This window comes from Leopardus geoffroyi, chromosome A1 (assembly GCF_018350155.1).
Source record: "Leopardus geoffroyi isolate Oge1 chromosome A1, O.geoffroyi_Oge1_pat1.0, whole genome shotgun sequence".
NCBI classification, from domain to species: domain Eukaryota; kingdom Metazoa; phylum Chordata; class Mammalia; order Carnivora; family Felidae; genus Leopardus; species Leopardus geoffroyi.
In genome coordinates, this window is record NC_059326.1 from 51,748,916 (window position 1) to 51,768,502 (window position 19,587).

The window sequence follows — 19,587 nt, forward strand, 5'->3', positions numbered from 1 at the left end:
GTTTCTGTTTTATTTGTTTGTTTGTTTGTTTTTGTTGTTGTTTTAGATTCCACATATAAATGAAAACATATGGTATTTCTCTTTCTCTGTCTGACTTATTTCACTTAGCATAATACACTCTAGTTCCACCCATGTTGTTGTGGAATTATATCACTCTTAAATGTTGTGGAAACCAAATGGGATAAATTATAAAGTTCTATAAAGTTATGTAAAGTGTTATTATTGTCTGAACTCTCCTCCTTACCCAGCAGAACTTAAAGGGGTAGCAGAAGCCTTGCTTGGGAGGAGAATTGAGGTGGGATGTGAGTAGAATACCAAAGAAAATCTAATAAACAACATCCATATAGAATCACACAAATGTGGTGTTTTATGTCTGGCTTCTTTCATTTAGCATGTTTCAAGCTTCATTCATGTTGTAGTATGTAGCCTAAGCAGGCTCCATACTGTCATCACAGAGCCTGATGTGGGGCTCAATCTCAAGAACCGTGAGATCATGACCTGAGCCAAAATCAAGAGTTGGGTGCTTAATGTCCTGAGCTGCCCAGGTGCCCCAATACTTCAGCTTTTAACAATTGCTGAGTAATATGTATGAATATAGCATTTTCATATTATATGAATATACCATATGTTATGTACCCATTCATCCATTGATGGACATTTGTGTTGTTTCCACTTTGGGCTATTTTGAATAATGCTGCTATGACCATTCTTGCACAAGTTTTTTGTGTAGACGTATGTTCATAACCAAGAGAATATCAAGGAGTGCACAGAGAAGCCTTCTCTGTGAGGGTTTGTTTGCTGCAGAGGCTGTCCTGGCGCTTCTACTGCCAAGCACTAGGGGCCAGAGCTCATGGGACTTCCAAAGAGTGAAATGTCTAGAATCAGATGGGCCGCTTCTGTCCCCCTTTCTTCTCACCCTAATGTCAGGGTACCGGTCTAGTCTTGCAATGATTCGTGATGAGCATTGCTGCTGGTTGATAGGAAAGAGTTGGCTTTGGTTTAGAAGACAGATTCTGCTTCTTCCCACCATAGGTATGTTACATACTCTCCCTGAGATTCAGCTGTCTCATCTGGGAGATGGAAGTAATAATAGCTAACTCACAGAGCTTATGCAAGGATGAGACAATGCCTGTGAGGTATCCTGTTCAGAGCAGATGCTCTTGCTATTAGTAATTGCCCTGTGCAGTAGGACAGTTGAAGACACAAAGGGCCCAGGTCAGAGACAGGGTGACACAAAGCCCTTTGAATGACCTAACTATGTTAGAAATGTTTAAATCATGTTTCCCATAAGTACTCTATTTGTTTGCTAGTGCTGCCATAACAAAATACCACAGACTAGTTGACTTAAACAACAGAAGTTTATTCTTTCACAGTTCTGAAGGCTAGAAATCCAAGATCAAGGTGCTGTCAGGTTTGGTTTCTCTTGTGGACTCTCTCCTTGGCTTGCAGATGGCCACTTTCTGTGTCCTCCCATGTCCGTTTCTCTGCACATACACCCCTGGTGTCTCTTTGTGTGTCCCAAATTCCTCCTTTTATAAGATCACTAGACAGGTAGGATTAGGGCCCACCTAATGGCCTCACTTTAACTTAATCATCCCTTTAAAGGCTCTGTATTCAAATACAGTCACATCTTGAGGTACTGGGCGTTGGGCTTCAACATAGGAATTTTGGGAGAGACACAATACAGCCCATAATAGGCACCTGAGGAGCATCTACTCTGTCTGTCCCAGGCGCCAGAGATCTAGAAGGGAAATACTCAGGTCTTGCCCACAGGACTGTCAGTCTTTTGAAAGAGACAGACAAATAGACAATTGTAAAATGCCTTTTCTCCATTTACCTTGGCCTGTATCTTACACTTAAATTTGCAGTGTTTACAAATATATCGTCAAATATACATTCAGTATTTTGACCACCTCAGAATCTCATTTTAGTCAGCTATGAACTCTCCACGTCTTTACAGCTCAGGAAGAGAATTTATTGGAGCCCACTTAGAAACAGGAAAAGGCTAGCCAAGAACCCAGAGAAGCTGGGCGAAACTGAGGGGGAAATGAAGTACTAGCTGAGATTGAAGTGTGTCTTCACATGCCTCTTTTCCACCCAATTCTGCCAAATTTTAGTAAGCTTCAGAAACAGCCAGCCAGAGGTTGCCCACACTCCTTGCACACCCAGTGGCGCAAATTCAAGGCTGTTCCATCCCCTCCCCACACCCAACCACACCTGCCTTCTGTATTTGATCTCTTCTTTCCAAGATGATAGAGGCATGATGTTAAAAATTGAGCACTTTCCATGTGTTGGGCAATAATTAGACACTCTACATATGTCATCAAATTTGACCTTCAAAGCAGCCGTATTTCACCTCATTTGATAGATGAGGGAGCAGAACTACAACACACCCTAAGTAACAATCAGTAAATAGCATCCTTTAAATGCACATCGTTCTAACTTCACTAAGACCCTCAGCCTCTCAGCTATTAGTGATGTGAACAGCTGCTGATCTCTGTGAAGATAATGCCGTTGCTGATTACATTGGTGGTTAGTGTTAGGATGGGTTCCCAGAAGCAGCGCTCAAGAATTTTGGTGCCTGTGACTTATTGAGGTTAGGCTCTCAGGAGAAAGGAGAAAGGAGGAAGAAGAGGCGGAGGAAGGGGCTGAGCAAGCATATGCTCTCTGTTAGTCTAGCTTCAGTCTGATCCCATAGTGAGCTCTGAAGCACAAATCACCTGCAGAATTGGCTCTACCTTGAGGCGAGAGACCCACATTTTACCCTTGGTAATTCAGCACTGCAGGTTGTAGTGTGTGGGGAGTGTGTATAACCAGGCAGCCTCACTAGTTAAAGGCAATTCTCTAGAGCAGGGGTAGTCATGAGCCCATAGTGCCAATCACAAACTTATTTTTTGTGAGAGAGAGAGAACGAGGTGGGGAGGGGCAGAGAGATGGAGACTCAGAATCCAAAGCAGGCTCCAGGCTCTGAGCTGTCAGCATACAGCCCCACGTGGGGCTCAAACTCACAAACCACGAGATCATGACCTGAGCCAAAGTCGGACACTCAACTGACCGAAGCACCCAGGCATGCCTAATCATCACAAGCTTATGATGGCAAGTTTCATTAGCCCATTTTACAGGGAGATTATGTGGTTCTGTTACATAACTTTGATGTGATAAAGCTGGGCCTATGACTTGCTTTTGACTTGAGATCTGATGTGCCTCCAACATTTCATACACTGTATGGTTGGATGGATTCTGCAAAAAACATAATATACCTCGTAGGGGGACCAGGCATCCACATCCTCATTTGCCCAGGACTTTTTCTGTTTTAAAACTGAAAATGTCACATTTCAGGAAAGCCCAGGGCCAACATAACCATTAAGCAGAAAAAAGCAGTGCCTACGGCCTAGTATACCTTTAGAAGCCTACAAAAAGGTTCTAATTTTAATTCTTTATAACAACAGAAGAAAAAATAAATATAATAATAATAATAATAATAATATATAATAATGAAGCCAACTTGGATTATTTTTCACTTTTGTACTAACAGTTGTAAAATATAATTTTTAACGGTGTGGACATGTGCATGCGTGTGTATGTGTGTGTGTGAGGGAAGAGGCTGATGAAAGCAAAAGTGTCTAGGACTCACAAAGTCATAATTCAGCCCTGTTACTCACTTTGGCTTCCCCAGGGGTCACTTCCTTTCTTAGGGCACTGTACATATTGTGCTGTGAATTCCATGTCACTATCTCCCTATTGACCTGAGCAAACATTTCTTTCACTCATCTTTTTGTCTCCAGCTCCTGGCTTAGTGCCAAGCATGCTATAGGCATTCGATGCGTATTTATTGATTGAATAAATGAGTTAATTGATGGCCTCATTCAGCCAATTGCTTGTTATATAATATAGGGGACACTAACTGCTCTTGGCCTCAATTTCATTTTTTTTTTTAGTTTATTTATTTCTTTTGAGAGAGAGAGGATGGGGGGCAGAGAGAGAGGGAGAGAGAGAGAGAACCCCAAGCAGGCTCTGCGCTGTCAGCCAGAGTTTGACATGGGGCTAGATCTCACGAACTGTGGGAACACAAACCACCAAGACCAAGAGTTGGATGCTTAACTGACTGAGCCACCCAGGTGCCCGTTGGCCTTAATTTTTACATCTGTAAAATAAATACGTTGGAATCAACGAACTCTCTGGTTCTTAGGGGGCACTTTATGTCATGTATTTGTTGTACCAGATCATGTGACTTTCTTAATGTCATTGAAAAATGTGTTTTATTAGCAATGAAAGAGTCACTTGTAGATTCTTAGAGTCATTGTTGTGTATCTCCCTCTCTCTATTTTTCTTTTAGATCCTTCCTGGAAGGCAGCATGTCAAATTTTACCTTGAGAAAAATGTCTCCCACAGGAAATGGTAATGTAGATAATATTTTCCTTACTCAGAAAACTTAAGTATATGAGAAAAACAACTCATAGCTCCTAATTCTTTTATATAGATATTGAATGTTTAGAAGCAACAATCTAACTTAATTAGCATTGCCAAGTTAGGCTTCAGGAAAATGTAAGGGTGCTATAGCTTTTACTCATATAATTGCAATTCAAAGATTTTGTAAAAAATCAATACAAATGTTCTTTTGTGTGGGGGACATTCTGGGCTTCTGACTCCCCTGAGATTAAATAATTCAGTTACTTATAATCAAAAGCACCAGACCTGCTTGACTTTTAGTTAGTAGGTACTTTAAAAAATCTTGTGTGTACTTCTGAAGCATATTTCTTTTTAAATAAAATGGCCAACCCATCAAACCCCGGCTTGGTTTATCTCAAGCCCATGGTTCTGTATTCCTGGGTGCCTCACGAGGCCTCCTGAATGCCACACTGTCAGTTTCAGTTGGCACCTAAGCAATTTTATATGTTATCTTTGATGATGAGATGTGGGATTTGTTCTTTCTTGCCAGCACATTCTACTTTGAAACAGTACTGGCCTTGTCAGTCTAGAAGATTGATGCTGGCCAATCAGATGTGCCTCTCGAGACATCGAGGTTAACGAAGTCACTCTCAGCCCCATGCAATTACACTGCCCAGTTTCTTATTTTTTTCTGTTGACAGATATGAAGAGTACCACGCAGGGGACCACACTGAGGCAACAGGGTTTCCACGAGGTGAACAAAAGAAGGAATTTCTTGCAGGATAACAGCTGGATCAAAAACCGTCCTGAAGAAGAAAAGTAAGAGGGTGTGGAGAGGGTGGGTATGTGGACAATTAGGGAGAGCCATTCTCTAGTTGGGAAGCTAGCGGCCATCTGGAAAGCAAGCACGTTCCTTAAAACACTGTTACGTGACCTAATATATCGGCTTTCAGATTTTCAAGACTATCTCTACCATTTTTATTATCCACATACCAAAGAGGATGTGAGTCATCAGGGAGAAAAAGCAGAGTTTCATTGTTAGAACTGAATAGGCATTTGTGTTTATTTGATAAACAGAAAAGAACATGACTTTCCAGTTTCCCAAAAGATAATATTCAATCCATGGTAGGGAGATTCCAGATGCATGTTAATTATGTCAATTGAAACAAATAATAGTATGATTCCTAATTTGCAAATTTAATAATAATTTATCTAAAATTTTGATATGTGCAAACGAAGTCAATGCATTCTCAATTCATTTTAGTCCCAATGGTCATATATATCTAGGTACTCAGTGGGTGGTAAATGTAATATTACTTTGTAAGGGAAAACATTGGCCACCAAGAAAGTTTTGTCTGTTTTGAGCATTGCTTCTACTAGCTATATGTTATAGACCTAAAAACTACAACTGTAGGCATATCACCTCATTGCCAACATAGACATTTGTCCAGCCCAGATATATTTATTACAAATTATATGACACATATACATATATTTTTTGTTTCCCTCTTATGTGTCATACTTGATACTAGGTACATACTTTACATATGAAGTACCACAAAATCTTGGGGCACCTGGGTGGCTCAGTCAGTTAAGCATCCAACTCTTGATCTTGGCTCAGGTCATGATCTCACAGCCCTGGGATTGAGCCCAGCATCTGGTTCCACACTGAGCATGGAGCCTGTTTGAGATTCTCCTCTCTCTCTCTCTCTCTCTCTCTCTCTCTCTCTCTCCTACTTGCATGCTCTCTCTTTCTCTCAAATTAAAAAAATCTCACAAATCACACAAGGTAGTTACTGCATCCTATATTTTATGGAAGAAGGATATGAGGCCCAGAAAGTTTAAGTAACTTGTCAAATCCCCACAACTATGAAGTGATGGAATTGAGATTTTAACATGACCCATTGTCTTTCTGTTACACTGATGGTCCTCATTCAGAGGCAGTTGTGTCCCCAGGGGATGTTTGCAAAGGTCTGGAGACATTTTCAGTTATCAAAATTGGGGAGTGCTCCTGACATCTAGTGGGTAGAGGTCATGGATGCCACTACACATCCTACGATGCACAGGGCTCTCCCCACAACACAAAATTATCAAGCCTGTAGTGTCATGGTGCTAAAGTTGAGAAGCTCTGCATTACAGGATATTTACTGTACGCTTTCTACTAAACTGCCCATATATAGTCATTTGTGGGACATACTTGTAACCATTAAATGAAGATGTCTATTAGTTTCTGTCATTAAATATTATTATTTTAAGGGAATATAGGTGTATTTAGAGACTCACACTGACTTTTGGAGTTAACATTCATGGACAACGATTATTTCCTTTAGTAACACATTTACTACTTCTGTCAGAGCCTAATATGGCATTTCTGTCTTCCCTAATGGTAGAGTGATGTCAAACGTGAATCATAAATTCTGTGTTGCAAATATATGCACAGATGGGTGAAAACAGAGATGTCTAAGACAAATTGTAATTGGTAGGAATGACGGTTTTATGCCAGGCGTGCCTCCTTTATAAAGGCTCAAGGAAGCCGGCTTAGAGGACGTGCCAGCTGCTGAATGCAGGGGGAAATTGGTTCTGATGCTTTGCCCACTCCTACTGGCCCACTTCTGGGCTGTGTGTTATGACTTCTTCAGGTAAGGATGTGTCTGGTGTCCACTACTCTCTCATAAACTTGAGAAAGGGATACCAAGAGAGATGAAACAATTCTCTTGGGATTTTTGAGGGTATAAATTTGCTAGGATTGTTTCAACCTCACCGTTCATCTTTCTTTTTAATTATCTACCGCAGTTTCTTGTACAGCTTTATTACAAATTGTTCCAGAGTGTTGAGTAACATTAAGGGAGCAGACCCAGGAACAATGTGGTATTTCAGGTTTGGTTGGGTTGACATGAAAAAGGTTCAGGTACTTACTCTTTGGCTTTGGTTCAATGCCCAAAGCTCTTCTACATGTTTTGACATTTCCTAAAATTGCCTGTACTTTCAGATCCACCGTACAAAGTAAGAAAGACATGGTTTGGGATTTTATGTATGAAGGTTTATGTATGTATGAAGGGTTAAGCAGTAGGAAAAAGCAGAGGTTTGAAATCAAAAGATCTGGGTCCTAGACCCACGTCTGTCACTTACTAACCTTTTAGTCTTAGGGAAACCACAAAATCTCTGATCAATTTCTTCTTCTGTGAATTGGATGTGACAGAGTCTTCCTTGCCTAATTCATAGGATTATTATTATTTTTTAATGTTTTTATTTATTTTTGAAGGAGAGAGAGAGACAGAGCATGAGCTAGGGAGGAACAGAGAGAGAGGGAGACACAGAATTCGAAGCAGGCTCCAGGCTCTAAGCTGTCAGCACAGAGCCCCATGCGGGGCTCGAACCCACGATGTGTGAGATCATGACCTGAGCCAAAGTCGGACGCTTAACCGACTGAGCCACCCAGGCGCCCCTCATAGGGTTATTTTAAGAACCAAAAAAGCAAACTATGTATTCTCATGGTTCAAAAATGGTTTAAATCTCCTGTGAATGATCCACCTTCTTAGCCACAAATATTGGTACTTATTTTCCTACTTTTTGTCAAGGAAAACTATCAAGTCCATCCAATGAAAATGTCCAAGTATAAAGGACATAATTTAAAATATTTTTGTAGCAAGCTTTTGCCTTCCTGCAGAAAAGCACTCTTGTACACAAGGTAGATATGTACGTGTTCCCACACTCTGATAAAAAAAAATAATACTCATCCCATTATTGAATCATATGGAAACCTGATGGGATATATCAGAATAATGATTATTTGTACTGACAAACTTGTTTCTTTTCATCATGCACTTTCAAAGGGAGACTAATAAAAATAAATGCATAGTGGTGTTCTTATGCCTGAAATAAAATGCATTCATCTTGCCCTAAATTGTGAGCTCCTTCCCCCATCTCCCTTATTTACCAAATACTGTGGGAACTTTGCATGTGACTTAATTGTGTTCTTTCTCTGCAGAGATGAAAATTATGGTAGGGTGGTGCTCAGTCGACATAACTCCCATGATGCCTTGGACAGGTGGGTGTTTCAGACAAGTTACATCATTAGAAGAAACACAAAGACGATAGTTTTGAGAGAAGACTTGTTCAAGACAAACTGAATATTTGTGGTTTGCCTCAGGCTTTCCCTGGCATTCTGGAAGACTCTGTGATATCATCAGGAGTTTCCATAAGGCAAAGTCTGTGCTTCTGCAGCTCTATGCTTCCAGAACCACAGCTTGGAGGTGTAGAATAACCAATCCCCTGAGGTAGCCCACTTGATGGGGAAAGGAAAGGACGCTCTTGATGGGAAAATGGTTCACAGAAATGTGACCGGATAAGAGATCTCTGAACCTTAGGAAAAGGAACCCCTAAAATACAGAAATAACAGCCCTAGAGTCCACCTGCTTTATGAGCAGTACCTTCTTTTTAGAAACTTCTAGGCTTGTGGAAAACCATTAAATGATACCGAGTGTAAAAAGACTGACAGACATTGTAGAAAGAATCAGGCAAAACTCGTAATCAAAATAATGTAACTGATCTAAGATTGATCACATAAGCAGATAATATTCTTGTTAAAACACATTTATGCTCACACACATACAAACAACCACACCCATCAAAAGAACCCAAGTATCAGACACAAGTTTTATCTGGTCCAGTAGACGGTGTCTGTGTGCCACCAAGACATACTTAGTAAAAGAGTGTAATTGTTTTTCATGGCGTGGACTTTAAAAAGTTAAGTAGACACCTTGGGGTGCCTGGGTGGCTCAGTCAGTTAGGCCTCTGATTCTTGATTTTGGCTCAGGTCATGACTTCACAGTTCATGGGATGGAGCTCTGAGTTGGGATCCTCACTGACAGCACAGAGCCTGTTTGGGATTCTCTCTCTCTCTCTCTCTCTCTCTCCCTCTCTTTCTACCCCTCCCTTGCTCATTCTCTTTCTCTCTCTCTCAAATAGATACACTTAAAAAAAAGAAAAAAGTTAGGTAGACACCTTGAATATTTTATAAACTTTTATTCATGAATGTTTCTTTTTTTTTAATTTTTTTTAACGTTTATTTATTTTTGAGACAGGGAGAGACAGAGCATGAACAGGGGAGGGTCAGAGAGAGAGGGAGACACAGAATCTGAAGCAGGCTCCAGGCTCTGAGCTGTTAGCACAGAGCCTGATGCGGGGCTAGAACTCACAGACCGTGAGATCATGGCCTGAGCCGAAGTCGGCCGCTTAACTGACTGAGCCACCCAGGCGCCCCTATTCATGAATGTTTCTAAACCCTTTTAAACCTGTTCATAAATTTGACCTGTTCTGAGGGTATGGAGCTTAGAATCTTCTACACAAAGTATCTGTTGGGTGTTCTGGTTCCCAGCCTTAGTTCATCTGATTGATCGTTCTGTGACTACTTCTGCCCTCTCCTTGGTCTTCATGACTTTGAAGATTTCAGCCTGGTTTCCTCTTGGCTCTCATCTCACCAAACAAAGGGAATCTGATTATTTCAGCCCAGCAACCAGTGGCAATTGTCCCCTCCATTTTATTTGTCTTTCTCTGGAACTATTAAGAACAAATATACTTGTTTTGGAGTATGGCAGTGAAAAGTAATCTTCATATTCTTAGTGTGTTTTAGGATAAGAGTTTAATGCTTTATGTGCTTATTTATATTTTAAACTATACTGGTTTCCTGAACCCTTCCTATTGGTGTACAACATTCTGTCTAAAGCAGCACATTGAACTTATATCTTCAGTAACAAAAATGTGCGAGCCCATGATGTTTTCCTGTTGACTCATAACTAGTGTCTCAAAACATGTTCTTAGAAGGGCAATGCAGGTTATTTTTCTCCTTGCACTTGCTCAGATAGATGCCCACTTGGCCCTTCTCTGCCATTTCACAGAGGCTGTACCCACTTTAGGTACTGAACACCATTTGGAACATCTACCATATGCTTGACATAGTATCAGGTGCTGGGAATACAGAGATGCATAAGACACCACCCTTGGCCTTAGGGTTCTGGAAACATATGGATCCATAGACTACAATACTAAAATCTACCATGGAAGTGCTATTGGGGAAGTGTGTGACAGTGCCATGGGAATAGAGAAGAGAGAGCCCAAGTCTGTTTGAATTAATCATAGATGCCACCCAGAAAAAGGTCTTTGGTGTCAGCATTGCTGTTCAAAGAATGAGGAGGGGTTTCCGAGTAGGGAAGGGCAGCTGGTGGGCATGAGAAGTGCTTCCAGCAGAAGTGGCAACGTGTGCAAAAGCTTCCTGTGAGCAGACTGATAATAAAGGAAAGGGAAAATAAACAATATATTCTCCTTACCTTAGATAACAGCTTCACAGTATGCACAAACTAAGAAATTTTGCCATGTACTTCTGCCAGATTGTTTAAACCAGTCAAATAAGCCTGGTAGCACAAATACCTACAGAGAGGTCAGTTGTCAACCAGGCACTGGCCTGAGGACTGGGGACAAAACAAAGTCCCTGCTTCCATAGAACCCACATCTTAGCTGAAGATGGAGGATGGGAGAGACTGAAAATAAATAAACACGATACAATGTGTTTGTATTTCCATAAGTGCTAGGAAGAATAAAGTCAGCTAATGAGACACAAAGGAGGCTGTTTGAGAAGGGGCTGTTTCACAGAAGGGGACCAGATGGCCCTGCAGTGCCCCTTTGCATTCATGCATTAAACACAATGGTGGACTATACTGTGATTTCACTCTGAGGTTGCTTTAAAACTCAGGGAGTTGCAGGGCACCTGGGTGGCTCAGTGGGTTAAGTGTCTGACTTGGCTCAGGTTGTGATCTTGTGGTCCATGAGTTTGAGCTCTGCGTCAGGCTCTCTGCTGACAGCTCAGAGCCTGGAATCTGCTTCGGATTCTGTGTCTCCCTCTCTCTCTCTGCCCCTCCCCAGCTTGCACCCTGTCTCTCTCTCTCAAAAATAAATAAAAACGTTAAAAAAATAAAAGGGAATTGCATTTGTCTTTACTTTTCTCTTTCATCAACAGACACTGTTCCCTCTGCTTCTGTTTGAAAATGTTCACATCTATTTATCCTCTGAAGCCCTGCTCAAATTGCACCCTATCCATAAGGCCCTCTCTGATTCTTTTACCGAGAAATAAACTGTCTCACCTTAGAACTTCCTTGCACTTTACCTGAACATTTTTTATGACACAAGCCATTTTGTTCTTTTGTATGTACACATCTAACTTGTCTCTGTGAGGGTAGGGTCCGTAGTTTTTATTCTTGATTTCCTCATAGTCACCAACACGGTGCATAGTATATTATTTACCTTAAAAATTTTATCTAATAAAAGTACACTATGTCAAGTTAAAAATTAAATTTTAAGTGCATATACTGTTTTAGTACTTTTTCTGATTCAGTATCTTTGAGCTGTCAGCTTCAAATGATACTTTGAAATGCAAACACAGTGAATCATGGCATAATTCCCCAAAGAGCTTGCTTTTTCTGTATCACAGAGCTATATAAGGCATTAAACAGCTTGTTTTTGCTGCAGTCTGATCAAGATATTCCCATTTGCTTTGATGATCTTGATTCCTATTTTGAAGCTCCTATCCTCTTCCCTTTTCGTCTTCTTTCCTCTTCCCTTTGTTCTGCTTACCTGTCTTCCTCAACTTTCTTTGCTTTCTGTCTCTCTTCTCCCTACTTCTCCTTATCTCCCTTTATTCACCTCTCCTCCTTACATCTATCCTTCCTCTCTTCTCCCACTTGCTTTTCATTTTTTCCCAACTTTTCCTGTTTCCTTCTTTTCCTTTCTTCCCTCTCCCTTCACTCAGCAAGTTCTTTTTTTCAACCCTGTCCACGGTGCTGAAGTTTAAATAAAGCTATTTGTATTTAGCCTGTTGACCTGGCGTAGGGTGCTACTAAAATTCTGCAAACAAAACATAGCTGATTTTAAGTCTATTTGTTTAAGTCCTATGATGTAAAAGTCAACAGTATTGACAAGAGTACATATTAGTTATTAACTATTTTGCATATCATGTTGTTTGTTTTGCCTATCCTTATCTCCAATTTAAATATGTTACATTGAAGTTAGAAATAATTGGACCTAGGGAAGAATTTATTTATTAGCATAGGGAGTTGGGTTTGCCATAATTTATTCCATCCAAGTCAAAACCTTGGAAGATTTAGATACTCTGAAGCTGTCTTTCCTTGGTAACACGTACATCTCCTACTTGAATAGGCCAAAATTTTACCAAAGGCATGATAGGTTATAAACTTTTTGGTAATTTATTTGATCTTCTGTAACTATTTTTTGCTACAGGAAAGCAAATGAGAGAGGTGAGCCAAAAGCTACAATTAGTCGGTACAGATCTGATGACACTTTAGACAGGTAAGATGTTTTTTTAATCATGTAAGCAGAATGAATAATGTGTATTAAATCCCCTTTTTTTGCCAAGCATGAGGTATTTAAATGTTTGCAAAAGTAAGTTTTGAACAAGATATTTTATATCCAGGGACAGAAGGGCCATTCAGATCGAATTACCTTCTTCAAAATTCACAAAATCTTGACTCAATATTCTGTTTTCCTAAAATCTTGCCAATATTAGATTGATAAAAACAATTCTGAAGAAACTTGTTTGGGTATAAGTAGGGTGGACACTCCATGGAAACTGTTTGGTTTAAAATGGAGAATCTAGTTATTTTTGTGAATATGAGTAGTCAGTTCTCGTTCTGACTTTTGGTCTTTCCATCCCCCTGGTGGAAAAACAGCAGTTTCTGTTTTTATGGAGAGACTGTAAATTATAATAATACAATCATTTTTATCCTCTCTAGTATAAAGCCATTAGCTCTTTACAAGGTGAAACTATTTTTGTGGCAGCAGTAGAGTCCCCATATGGCTTATAGAAGGGTCCATTGTGTTGTGCCTGTTGTTAGTTCCTTCCTACACAGAGGGAAAGGGCTCATTTCTATGGAGAAAACTGAGCAATGTCTATTTAGATTGAAGTGTAAATGCTACAAATCACACTATTATTTTATATTTGGTAGTGATGCTTAATAAGCATATAAAGAGTAAAGTTAACATCTTTAGTTGGAGTCTAGACAATGGACACCTGAGACCATTGACAGTTGAGGTCATTCTCTGTAGCTAAAGATATGCTATCATTGTAGACAAAAATGCCACCTGCTGTATTTTAAGCAGATGTGCTGTAATTTATGGTATCTTATAGATTCTATACTCAGTATTTGCCAGTATTAATTCATGTAGGAAATGTATATACTTCTGCACTATTCATAGGTTTTCAAACCAGTTTCTCTAATACAGGCTAATCCACACTGGTGTTCCTAAGAAGTTAATTTCTCTCCTGTAATTAATAGCCTCAACAAAAATGAGTGTGTAGAGTATTTGCGCAAGATCTCATCTCCATGGCACTGAGTGGAAAGAGGAGTCAAAATAACTGTCCATTCATGGTGGCCTTGAGGGCTGTCCTGTTGCACCATTAATTGAAGATGGAAACCCTATTTCTAGGAATGAATCTGGAAGTGAGATAATTATGCCTCAAGAAAGGGCAATAGGTGGGAGGCTTTGTAAGCTGTGTATTTGAAGGTCTATATTAGGCCAGTCAAGACAGAGCCTAATTCATTCATTAGCAATGAATTAGACTAGACCTTACAGACTAATCAGTTGAGTTGTTCTCAGCCTCAGCTGCAATTTAGAACCACTGAGAGAGCTTTGAAACTTTACTGATAACTTGGTCCCACCACCCCTCACTCCCAAAACTCTGATTTAATTAGTCTGAGGTGAGAGTCGGGCATTTTTAAAGCTTATGAAGTGATTCTAATGTGCAACCAAAATTCAGAACCACTAATCTAGCCCAAAAGTCCTTCATTTTATACACTAGAAAATGAGGCCAGAGATTACCCGGTTTATTTACCCAGAAGTTTAGTGGCATGTTTGGTCAGCTCACTCCCCAGGCAGTCCTGAGTTCCAATAGTATGCTACATCCTCTAAGTGTGGAAATAGATGTGATGGAGAGAACTCAGGAATCAGTACAGAAAGGCAAGTCCTATTAGCAGGAGTCAGATTTTCATAATGCTGGCCACTCTAAATGTAAGATATGAAATAATTTTAGGAGGAAGATGACCAATCAACATCTGGTATACATGTGCGTATGCATTTCAAGAACACATTTATTTTATTTGTTATTTAATTTTAATTTTTAAAAAATATTTTGTTTTCAAGTAATCTATACACCCATCATGGGGCTCAAATCCACAACCCTGAGATCAAAAGTCACATGCTCCAAATAATGCATTTATTTTAAATGAATAGAAGAAAAGTACTTTGGAGTTGGATTTTTAAAAATATATATGGAGGTTAAAGTATGAGGTGTTCTAAAGAAACATAAGTAAATAACTACGTATGTAGCATGCAATTATGGCCCAAATCCTAAAGGTGGTTTGACTAATTTGAAAAACCTAGGTTAGGGTGACCTCTAGTGTTCTCTTGTGGAAATGTAACTTTTCCTTTGGGTCTTTTGATCATGCTGCTAATCACCATATTTGGGTATTTACTGTTTCTAAGATTGACGCTTCTCAAAACAACCTATTCCATACACAAGTTGGAAAAAACTTAATTTTCAAGAGAAATACAAAGTAAAGTTAATCTTCCTAATAAGAAACTGACATATGTATTGGAGTGGTGGTTTACAGTTCCCTCCACTATTACTCATAGGCTGATCCCCCTAGTGGCATAGAAGAGATCCTGGAGGTGAAGAACAGTAAGTGAAGGAAGACATGTTGACCCAACAGATGAGTGTTGAAACTATCACACTACAAAATTAGATGTAGGACATTGGGCTCTACTGGGACGATTTTGGAGACAAACCACTTCCTAGTTGGGTGACCAAGAAAAAGTCACTCACTTTCTCTGAGACTCCATTTCTTCATCTATAAAATGAAAATAATTATACCTCCCTTGTGAGGATGTTTTAAAGAGTAGAGACTAACATGTATACAGTAAGCAGCAAAGAGTAGGTAGCTATTTTTACTATTACATGCACTATTGCCTATATAGATTTACACTGTAGCATTTTGAGTAACTTCATTTAATTTTAACATCAGACTTTGCCTTTATTTAAACATTGAGAATGTTTGATATTAAGGATCTGTTTACTTTAGATAAATTGTTGTTTTCCATGTACCAGAGTAGCAATTTCCCAAGATTACTTTTGTCTCATGTTAGGGTCTCATAGATAGCTATAAAGTCTGAGTAGAGTTTCCAAGGAACATTTAATTCTTTTTAATTTAATTTTATTTTTAAAGTTTATTTATTTATTTTTGAGAGAGCATGTGTGAGAGTGGGGGAGGGGCAGAGAGGGAGAGAGGGAGAGAGAGAATCTCATGAAGGCTCCACATTGTCAGCACTGAGCCCGATGTGGGGCTCAATCTTATGAACCATGAGGTCATGACCTGAGCCAAAATTAATAGCTAGATGCTTAACTGACTGAACCATCTAGGCACCCCTCCAAGGAACATTTAAGATTTAAGATTTACAGTCATCTGACATCTTACTTATGGTACCCATAGTGGTTTATTGCAGAGCCCTTTAAATATAAACATCCCAGAGGCTCAGTAGCAGTTAGTGAAAGGTATATATTCATAGTCCTTTGCCTGACAATCACCTTAGATATGAGTTTTTTATACATGGAATCTAGGAGCCTGTACAAGTTAAAGCCTATATTGTGAACAGTCTGTTGAGAATATGGAGCTCTGGAAGATTTCAACCTTCCTTCCTTTTTACATTCAAGAGCTATCAATTTGTGGCATTATGCACTATAAACAAAACCTTGTTTGGAGTTCACTCATAGCATTTTAATGTATTAGAGTTATTTACCCCACATTTTAGTTACACATATCAAGATGACATTATGAATTGAAATAATTTTAAATTTATGACAGTTAAATCATATTTTCTCCCACATTAATTATTTTTTAGAATGAGGCAAAGTTAGTGCCCATCTTTCCAAGAGTAGCTTATATAAAGCCATGTACTAAAGTTGACAGTAAAATTAAAAGTTTAGAGAAAGTTATAGTAGATCCATAATGTCGGATCAACAGAAAAGTTTTGCTGACCTTTTGTTTTCCTGAACCTAATTTTTCTACATCCTAGTTTTGTGCAAGCCTGCAGAATGCTCCCCAGGATAGCTCTGTGTCTCAGGAAGAAACTTCCTATCCTATCTGACGTGAGAAAAGAAAGGGAAGGAGGGTCTGCAGTATGGGATTCCTGATTTGTCTTTTCTGACACAAGGGACAGACACATCTAGGAGACCTGAGATTTAATGGCCAGTAGGGGCTATTAACTCAATGTGTTATTTACAGTAAACTAATTCACCAGGGTAGAGTGACTCTTTTAACAAGTTCCCTCTATTGCCCCCAAATCTATTGTGGTTTAACATAATAGAAGATTACTGTTCATTCTCTTCAGAGTCCAGTGTGTTAGGCTAGAAGCATAGGGGATGTCTCAGCTCCATGAAGTCAACTCAGAGACCTAAGTTCTTTTCATGTTTTGATGCTTCCATCTTCAACACAGGGCAACCAAAAACTATAGTGGAAGAGGAAGAAAGAGCATAGATAATTACACAAGAGGTTTTAGGATGGGTCTGAAAGTGCAAACAACATTTCTGCTCACATTCTTTAGTCTAGAACTCAATCACATGGCCCCAACTAATATCAATGAAGAATGGGAAATGTGGTCTTCCTGTGTGCTCAGTAGGAAACGAAAATGAGTTTGGCAAACATATAGCATTGTCTATGCCACAAAATATTTAGAAAAAATACTTGTCTTCCATTGATGTGTTTTACAGACTTGGGAAGTACTGTCATTGGCTGGATGTATGTTTGACAACACAGGGTTTGGGGGCATTGACCCCTGTGCAATCAAAAATCCACATATAACTTTTGACTCCCAAAACTTAACTACTATACCCTACTCTTGACCAGAAGCCTTTCTGATAACATAAACAGTTGATTAACACATATTTTGTGTGTTATATTTATCCTATCCTGAATCATTACAATAAAGAAAGCTAGAAACAAGAAAATGTTATTAAGGAAATCATAAGGAAGAGAAAATACATTTACAATACTGTACTGTATTTATCAAAAAATTCTGCATATAAGTGGACCCATGCCATTCAAACCCAGGTGGTTCAAGGGTCAACTGTATTATTAAACAATAATGAATATAAAATAGTGAGTTAAATGCTCAGTGAATCAGAGAGGCTAGTAGAAAAACATAAATTTAAAAAATTCCAAGCTGTATCAAAATAGCTTCATAAATAGATTTTGATTTAAGTAGTTTTTGTTTAATTGCAAAATATTCTAAAATGTAACACCTGAAAACAAATCTCTTTACTAGTGAAAGGTTATATTGTGAAGTTATTCTTTCGTGAAAGAGGTCTGAAAGGACTTTAATGATCTGAATGTTCATCCAAACTTTTGTCTTGTTTCTTTATAAAGGATCTCAGACAGAAATGATGCCACTAACACATATAAGGCCAATACCTTGGATAACCGACTAACCAATAGGTACCAGTATCTATTGACTTTGGGAAAGACCCAAGTACAATAGTTTTCTAAGCATTACTTACTTACTTACAATTCTTCTGTCCTACTTGATATCTTTCTGTAAATTCTTATCCTCCATTTTTTAAACACAAAAATTCTGGAGTGAAAACCATTGTTCCTCCTCATGGTTAGAGAAATAGAAAATCTTTGTTGCCTTGCTTAAAAATCAAGAGAGCCCTTTGCTTCAGGTCATTGTTCTTATGACATTCATGTTTTTGTTTTAAGTCATCCTGGTGACAAGAGTGTGAAATACATGTAAATGCCAATTTTACATTCTTATTGCTAAAGAAAATCCCTGAACTCCACAAGTAAGAGCATTGGGCTTAAACGATACTGAATTTTCTGATATAAAAAGATTTCCTTTAGAATCTAGCATAAGGCAAAAAGATCACCTTATCAAATTTATTCAAATACTGATGCTTTCTTTTTCTTTCTCTCAAATAATGTCTAACTTTAAATAAGAATTCTAAATTCATGGACAGTTGCAAATTGATGCAAGTACTTATTCTTTGTGGTTGCTCAAATTTTTGCCCCCCTTTTCTTTCTTTTTTTTTTTTTTTTTACCAGAAACACATCCACGTTTCGATCACCAGAAGCAGCAAAGACGTATGTACTGACTGAAGTTACATTTTAAGAATAAAATGTATTTCTTTGTATGTGTTCAAGATAAACCAGGTATACCCTGCTCAGGCCAAAGTTTCAACTATAACAAAATCACCCTCCTGTTGCTTATTCAGAGTTTAGGTAGAAAGAAGGAAATGGTCCACGAAGCTTTAAATATTTACTATTTGGACTTTAACACTTAAGTTCCAGTTAGTTAACATACATGTAATGCTGGTTTCAGGTGTAGAATTTTGTGATTCATCACTTGATATACAATACCCAGTGCTCATTACAACAAGTGCCCTCCTTAATTCCCATTGTATATTTTATTGTTTATTTTTCCCCCACAGAACTTTATTTTTCCTTGTTTTTATGACCACTATCACTTGTCTTTCAAAACACCCATCATGTTACAATTCATCTGAGTCATGAAATCATAGGTTTGCTAGCAATATGTTTAGATGAAGTACATTCTCTCTGGAATGTACTAGTGGTGATTATAAACAGCCAAATTAGGTGGATTTTTGAAAACAGAATTGGTTTTTAAATTTTTGTTTAAAATTAAGGAATTCTCACGTTGGAGCACACCTGTCAGTAGTTGAAACAGGCAGGCCTGGGTCACTTCCATTTTTTTTTGAAGGTCTATGTACATTAATAAATGCTAAGTAGAGATTTAAAATGGTGTGATTTTCAAATGTTTTCTTAAACAACCTAGTGCTTTAAAATTTTTTGTTAATGGTTATTTATTTTTGAGAGAGACAGAGAGAGCATGAGCAGGGGAGGGGGAGGGGCAGAGAGAGAGGGAGACACAGAATCTGAAGCAGGCTCCAGGCTCTGAGCTGTCAGCACAGTGCCTGACACGGGTCGAACTCACAAACTGTGAGACCGTGACCTGAGCCGAAGTCAGACACAACCGACTGAGCCACCCAGATGCCCCAACAACCTAGTGCTTTTAATGCAAAAAATTGCAATATAATTCTGTTAGTCACAATATATACAA

The 19,587-nt window shown here is 38.8% G+C and overlaps 1 protein-coding gene across 18 annotated transcripts in view; it reads left to right on the forward strand.

Annotated features, from left to right (window-relative positions):
- The window catches only part of SCEL (sciellin), a 322,010-nt gene that overhangs the window by 219,570 nt on the left and 82,853 nt on the right, over positions 1–19,587 (forward strand). For 16 of the 18 annotated variants that reach the window (XM_045479726.1, XM_045479734.1, XM_045479724.1 and 13 more), the window contains 5 exons: positions 5,091–5,208; positions 8,378–8,437; positions 12,679–12,747; positions 17,877–17,945; positions 18,552–18,590. In XM_045479726.1, coding sequence (XP_045335682.1) covers positions 5,093–5,208; positions 8,378–8,437; positions 12,679–12,747; positions 17,877–17,945; positions 18,552–18,590 — 353 coding nt within the window. In that variant the 5' untranslated portion in view covers positions 5,091–5,092. Of the gene's footprint in view, positions 1–5,066; positions 5,209–8,377; positions 8,438–12,678; positions 12,748–17,876; positions 17,946–18,551; positions 18,591–19,587 lie in introns of all 18 variants that reach the window. The other 2 variants (XM_045479750.1, XM_045479800.1) reach the window with 2 other exon arrangements.